This window comes from Helobdella robusta, assembly GCF_000326865.2.
Source record: "Helobdella robusta unplaced genomic scaffold HELROscaffold_42, whole genome shotgun sequence".
NCBI classification, from domain to species: domain Eukaryota; kingdom Metazoa; phylum Annelida; class Clitellata; order Rhynchobdellida; family Glossiphoniidae; genus Helobdella; species Helobdella robusta.
In genome coordinates, this window is record NW_008704981.1 from 355,009 (window position 1) to 362,251 (window position 7,243).

The window sequence follows — 7,243 nt, forward strand, 5'->3', positions numbered from 1 at the left end:
TTATGTATTCAGCAGAATCCAGTGATAAATACACAATGTGAATTATGCCTGTATATAAATATCATTTATATTTAATAATAATAATAATAATAATAATTATAATAAGAAGAAGAAGAAGAAAAAGAAGAAAAAGAAGAAGAGAAGAAAGAAGAAAAAAAATGAATAAGAAGAAATGGAAAATTTATAAGAACTAGAACAATAAGAATAGAAATATAACTTAAAAATACTTCTATAACGTAAACCTTATTTATAATATTATTATTATTGTTAATAACGTTACTGCTGCTACTATTGCTACTGCTGTGGCTACTACTTCTACTGGCGTTAACAATAACATCCACATTGGCATTGAGTTTTTTTTAAATTTCAGTCGCAATGACTGCTGACTTCCATCGAACTCAGAATCAACAAGAAACGAAAAGTCAATAAAAAGCAATAAGAAAAATAATAATAAAATTGTCAATATAATATTTTTGTTATTATAATAATAACATTGTCAATATAATATTTTTGTTATTATTGTTATTCACCTTCATAATCATCATCATCAGCGTACGAACTACGCATCCATCTACCAAATGACATACAAAATCAATAGAAAATACAATATTAAAATTTCAATGGACTCTAATTTCTCTCTCTCTCTCTCTCTCTTTCTCTCTCTCTCTCTTCATCATTTTCACTTTCTCTTTGTCTTTTTTCAGTCTTTGTTTGCTGTTTGCTCTCTTTCTCTCTCTCTCTCTCTTTCTCTCTCTTTTTCTGTCTTTCTCTCTCTCTTCAGCTCTTTCGTTTCCCAATTTTTTTATTTTTTTTTCCTTCACGTCATGTTCTTTTTTTTCCATTTTTTACACTCAAACATTCAGAGCGTAATTATTATGTGTGTAAGAATTTCAACATTTTTTGATTTTTTTCTTATTTACTCTACCATTTATTATTATTATTATTATTATTATATTATCATTATTATTATTGTTAATATCAGTTTTTATTATTATTATTGTTTATTTCACTTTTTATTCTTGTTATTTTAGTTCCGGCTGTAAAATGAATTTAACGCGATGGAAATGCTATTTTGAAATGTTGGTTTTACGAGTAAGGTTGCCTGCTTTAAAGCATTTGTGTGTGTGTGCGTATGTTTGTATGTTTGCGCGTGTGTGTTTCTATGTGTATGTGTGTTTGTTTGTTTGTGTATGTGTGCGTTTGTATGTGTGTATGTGCGTGTGTGTGTTTGAAAATAATTTTTGCATGTTCATCAGGTTTGCTTGTACGTTAACAAGGTATCATACAAAGATGTATTTATGATATATTCATGATATATTCATGCTTATTCATTATTATGGTTGTTTGCATTTTCATCATGACACACACACACACACAGACACACACACAGACACAGACACACAGACACAGACACACAAACACACACACAAACACACACAAACCCACACACAAACCCACACACACACGCCACACGATCAGACGTTCCGTTGAAATAACAATGACCGAACGTTAATGACATGTAACTAGGTCACGAATGGTCACCTGACCTACATTAACCGGCCAATGAGGTTTCACCTGATCTGCATTAACCAGCCAATGAGGTGTCGGCATTTGAAGGAGAGTTATGGGTCTCGTTGGCGGAAGTCTGCTCTCACTGGTCGGCTGGCCGGTTGATACCTTTCGTTTTTTATGTTTATTTATTTGTTATTTTACTGCTCTGTATGTCATTAATGTTATTATTGTTAATGTTTGTTTATTTTATTATAATCTACGTTCCTACACCTTATACTATAACTACCAGTCCTGCTGATGCTGCATTAATACTTCTACTACTCTAATACTACTTTGAATTATTGAAAGAGTGGACGAAAGAACGATCGAACTAACGAACGAACGAACGAACAAACGAACAAACGAACGAACGAACGAACAAAAGAATGAATCATCAACTTGATGAGATGCAGATACAGTCCTGAAGAGACTGTTCTCTTTCTCTGAACAGTTCCTTCTTAAAAACTCAACATCAACTATTCCGATATTCAAAAATTGTTTTTACGAGTAAAACAAAATCATGTTTATTCTGTTCTTGTGTTTATTCAAAGTTATATTTATTCAACCAAAAATTCAATGAACTTAGAAACTTTAAACAATTCTTCATTGTCCTAACGAATTGAATAAAATTATATGTTAGTTTCCTGGCATGCCTTCCCTGTAGATATAACTTCTTGGCTGGGTGCCTCTTCGTCTTCTTCCTCATTTTGGTTTGATCTCCATTGTCGTTTAATTGTTTCTTTGAAATTTTTAGCAACTTTTCTAATGCTACTTCCATAATCCAATCTCTAGTTCAACTAGCATTAAGCCAAGGTTCCAAATTTTCTTACTTGCAATGGTGAACCATCTGACGACGAAAGTTACGAGATCACGATAGAAAAACGAGTTATTTTATTTTAAACTATCAAAAATTCACAACCAACAGTAGAAAAATGATAACAAAACAAAATAAAACAAATTTTTCGGTCGGCAAAAATTTTAATCATTTCAAAAATGGAATCAATCCCGATAAAATTTATTTGAATCATACACAAATTCATATAAGCTATCTGTCTGTCTCTTCTTAACTCTGTCGAATGAATAACAAATTTATATTTCATCATTCAGTTTTGTTACGTTAATTCATTTATTAATTCATCCATCTAATTAATTAATTCATCCATCTAATTATTCATTCATTCATTTTTTTTCTTTCATTCGTTGATTCATTCTTTCTTTCATTCGTCTATTCATTCATTAAGTCATTCACTCAGAATAAATCCATGCACCTATCCATGCGATTGTTTATTTTTGTTTATCCATTCATTCATTAATTAATCTCTTAACTAATTCATATATTCATCTTTTCATTCATTCAATCATTTATTCATCTTTTCATTCACTATTTCATTGAATCATTCACCTTTAACTTTCATACACTTTTTACCCTAGCAATGCCAAGGAAGTAATGTCCTTTCAAGAAAAAAAACAGATTTTTAAAAAGTTTACATTTTCAGCGGGGGCGAACATTGAGGGCCAGCATTTGTGGTATGATTCATTTTTGTATGTTTATCACGTGTGTTTGTGTGTTTTACAATTTTTTCTTCAAAATATGATAATTATAATAATAATAACGACGATATATTTTTGAAATGATGAAACTTAATAATAACAAAACCAGAAGAACAATTAATAATAATAAATTCATTTAATTGTCAAAATAATAAGAATAATAATAATCATGAGAACCGATTAATTTTTCAAACTTTAAACACCTTTTTTATTATAAATCAATAAAAATCAACAACAAACAAATGGCAAAATAACACATTTTTTAAATTTACAATAAAATCTTGTCAAATTTCTTAATTAAATTAATTGCTTAGTCATTAAATAGAATTAATTCTTATCGATAAAATGAATTTGTCTATCGGCAGGTTAACTAAAATCTGTAGCAACATGGATTCATATTAAGGATGACTGGTTAACATAGTTATTCTTCCTCAGTCCGTTTCTTCACTCTGAAGAATGAAAAAACAAATTTTATTTCATTATTCAGTTTTATTAGTTTTCTTTTCATTTGTTTTTGTATTGAATCAACTATTTTGCTATTCGTTCATACATTTATTTATCATTCATTCATTCGTTCGTTCGTTCGTTCGTTCATTCATTCATTCATTTATTCATTAATTCATTCTTTCACGATCTTACCTTCCGTATAAGAAAAGTAAAACTTTGTATGCTATGAGAACTGCTGCATAGGCACAACCGATGATGATGTTCAATATCATCAGGCCTTCCAGACCTTTTATCATCATCATCATCGCCATCGTCATCATCATCGTCATCATCGTCGTTAACATGCTCACCATGATCGTCATCATTTTTTATTCTATTACATGCGCATTCAACAACATAAAAAGAAACAAACAAATACACACACACACACACATGCACACAAAAACACACATACATATACACCGACAGACAAACTAAAAAACCCACACGTACATACGTACGTAGACATACACAAACACACTTGATTTTTTTTCCATGTCATCATTGTGTATTCCACCGGCTGGAACAATCTCCACAATGCCTTCGGTCACAGCTGTCTCATTCGACCTCTTGAACCTGAAAAAATGGCGGGATAATTTTGTGTGTTTGTATGTGCGTGTGCGTGTGTGTTTGTTTGTTTGTATGTGTGTGTGTGTTGGTGATAAACTCTAAGTAAAAAATTGAGTGAAAAAACCATTATTATTATTCCTATTATTGACCTAATTAGAAGTTCATCCGGTCTGTCGTTTCCTTCATCTTCGTCTCCCAGCACTGTGACGTCATCAGCTACTATCGCTGCTGCTGCTGCTGTGTCAGTGGCTGCTACATTCGATGCTAGGGATGATGATGATGATGATAGTGAAGATAGAAAAAGATGCTGATAATTTTGTTATTTAAAAGAGGGGTTGAACGAATGAGAGGTTGGAAATTTGAGAGGGGATGAAAGAATGAAAGGGATGGAGAGAAGAAACGAAAAGAAGCAGACAGATGGAGTGAAAGAGAACAAGAGGAAAAATGATATAAAAACGACAATAGCACTGGAGAAAATGAATGAAAGACAGTAAAAATCTGAGCTGGCAAGGAGACATTAATGGTGATGCCAATTAGCCTGCAAAAAGAAAAAGAAAGAAAGAGAGAGAAAGTGAGAGTAAGAGAAAGAGAGAGAGAGAGAAAGACAAAAAGAGAAAGTAAAACAAACCATCTTTCTTCTGTGATAGACAAGTTTTATCAGTAAACTTGAGATGAAATGTTTTGGTTCCTCTGGTTCCTTCGGCTCTACCTAGGCCTTCCAGTAACCAGCACTGGTTGTAATGAGAGATATACACGCCTAACGATTGGTTAATCAATTGATTGATTGATTGGTTGGTTGATCAATTGGTTGGTTGGTCGGTCGGTCGGTTGGTTGGTTGGTTGGCTGGTAAATTGGTTAGTTAGCAAATTGGTTAATCAATCAATCGATTAATTTATTTATTGAGCGATTAATCAACTGAGAGTGAAAACTGTCCTCACCGATGCAAGAAGCACCAGATAACTCGCAGAGCAGCTTACAATTCTCCAAGCTCTCCACACCGGACTTGTAGATGCTGTTCTCATATGAAATCGTCCCATCAGACACTTCAATCCAGATGGCACTGCATCTCACTGCAATGGTGTTGGGTGGTTTAGGTAAATTTTGAGGTTTGTTCTGGTGGTTTTTGTATGTAAGCTTTGGTTGTGGTTAAGTTGTTCGTCGTTGTTTGTGCTTGTTGTTGTTGATGTTGCTGTTGTTTTTTGTTGTGGTTTCCTAAGTGGTAGTTTATTTTTCGCTTTGTCTCAGCGCTTCTATGAGCTATGTTGTCCTTAGTTCATTTGGTTAATTGACAAAAATGAGACCAAAATTTGAGACATTCACAGAAAAAAAATCAGAAATAAAAGAAACATGAACCGACACTTCATGCAGATGATTTTGTAATCACCCTGGCAAGAGCCCACCATCCACCTATTTTTTTCCTTCCCAGATAGATAGGCGCACTGACCATCATTCAGTAGTTTGAAACCGCGTAGCCAGTTCTCATAAGAGAGTAAAATTGCTAAAATTAAAGAAAGAAAGGTAGTTGTGGTTAAATATTTTGGTTGATTTTGAGTTTTCACCATCAACTTAATCTCTTCATCCTTTTTCATCCTCTTTATCATTGTCATCACTAGTAGCTGCATCACGATCATTATCATCGCCGCAATCATCATCATCATCGTCATCATCAGCTGTATCACAATCATCATCATCACAATCGTCATCATCGTCAGCTGCATCACAATCATCATCATCTTTAGATGCATCAAGATCATCATCATCACCACAATCATCATCATTGTCGTCACCATCACAATCATCATCATCACCATCATCATTACAATCATCATCGTCATCGTCACCATCATCACCATCATCATCATCGTCGTCGTCGTCTTACTCACTGATGTCATCATTAACGATCCACTGGTCCCACTCCCCAACGTACAGCATTGACAGGATAACGTTCTCCTTAAAATCGTAATCTTGCCTCATCAGCTTCTCCACTGATTTTTGAATCCTAGAAATGTTGCGGTTACTACTAATAATACTGCTGCTGCTGCTGCTGTTGTGGCTACTTCTACCGCCACTTACACAGTTGCAATAATAAATACAACAACGAAACGAAAAGAATACAAAAGCAGCTCCATCAACAACAACAACATCAGCCTTAACCCTGACAAAAACAACAACAACACCACTAACAACAACAACACCACCACCAACAACAACAACAATGACACCTATAATTCAGGATCGTCAGGAGCCAAGTTTCCGGGGGGCATTTATCCAGGGCGTCTTTCAAATTTTCCACTGGAACGGTTGAGAGACTGTAGCTGTAGCACATGTTCCCGTAACATTTTTTGTTGAAGGCAATTTTTGTCCACAGAGAGAATTTATCGTTGTTGATGTTGTCGTTGTTATCGTTGTTGTTATTGTTGTTGTTGTTGTTATCGTTGTTGTAGTTGTTGTTGTTGTTATTGTTGTTGTTTTTGTTGTCATTGTTGTTGTTGTTGTTGTCGTTGATGCTGTTGCTGATGTCTTTTAGGATTTCGTCTGTTTGTTAGCGGTGGTTTTGTGGTGTTGTTTGTCTATTTGTTTGTTTGTTCGTTTGTTTGTTTGCTCGTTCGTTTGTTAAATAATTAATCAATTCATTCGTTCATGCAATCATGCATCGTCCATTCATTTATTCATCGTCCATTTTTTTATTCATTCATTCATTCATTCATTCATCCATCCATCCATTCATCCATCCATCCACCAATCCATCAATCAATCATTCAATCCATCAATCCATTCATCAAACATATATAAACCTGGATGTTTGGCCATAGGTTGCTTAGATAGTATGTTGACGATTGGCAGCTGTCCCGCTAGCGACATGTCGCTGCGACTCGCCTCCGAATTTTCCTCTTCGCCATCGGTTTTGCCAAAAATTTTCGATTTTGCCAGAAAAATCGTTAAGAGCGTTAAAATTTGTAAAAAATTCATTTTTAATTAAAATAATAACTGTAATAATAAAATTACCAGCAAACAATACGAATGATAAAAATATTAATAACTACAAAAGACGAAACATCAGTTATATTTCTTCTGTTATTATTA

At 33.7% G+C, this 7,243-nt stretch overlaps 1 protein-coding gene across 1 annotated transcript; it reads right to left on the reverse strand.

The window, feature by feature from the left end:
• Positions 1 to 2,319: 2,319 nt before the first annotated feature.
• On the reverse strand, positions 2,320 to 7,243 carry HELRODRAFT_193072 (hypothetical protein; the record flags this gene model as incomplete). The annotated part of the gene is made up of 9 exons (XM_009025509.1): positions 6,955 to 7,243; positions 6,382 to 6,694; positions 6,043 to 6,158; positions 5,604 to 5,657; positions 5,098 to 5,229; positions 4,308 to 4,422; positions 4,070 to 4,164; positions 3,742 to 3,835; positions 2,320 to 2,398 (listed from the first exon to the last, which is right to left on the reverse strand). The coding sequence occupies exons 1-9, from the start codon at positions 7,127 to 7,129 to the stop codon at positions 2,320 to 2,322; spliced, it is 1,173 nt and encodes a 390-aa protein (XP_009023757.1). The 5' UTR covers positions 7,130 to 7,243.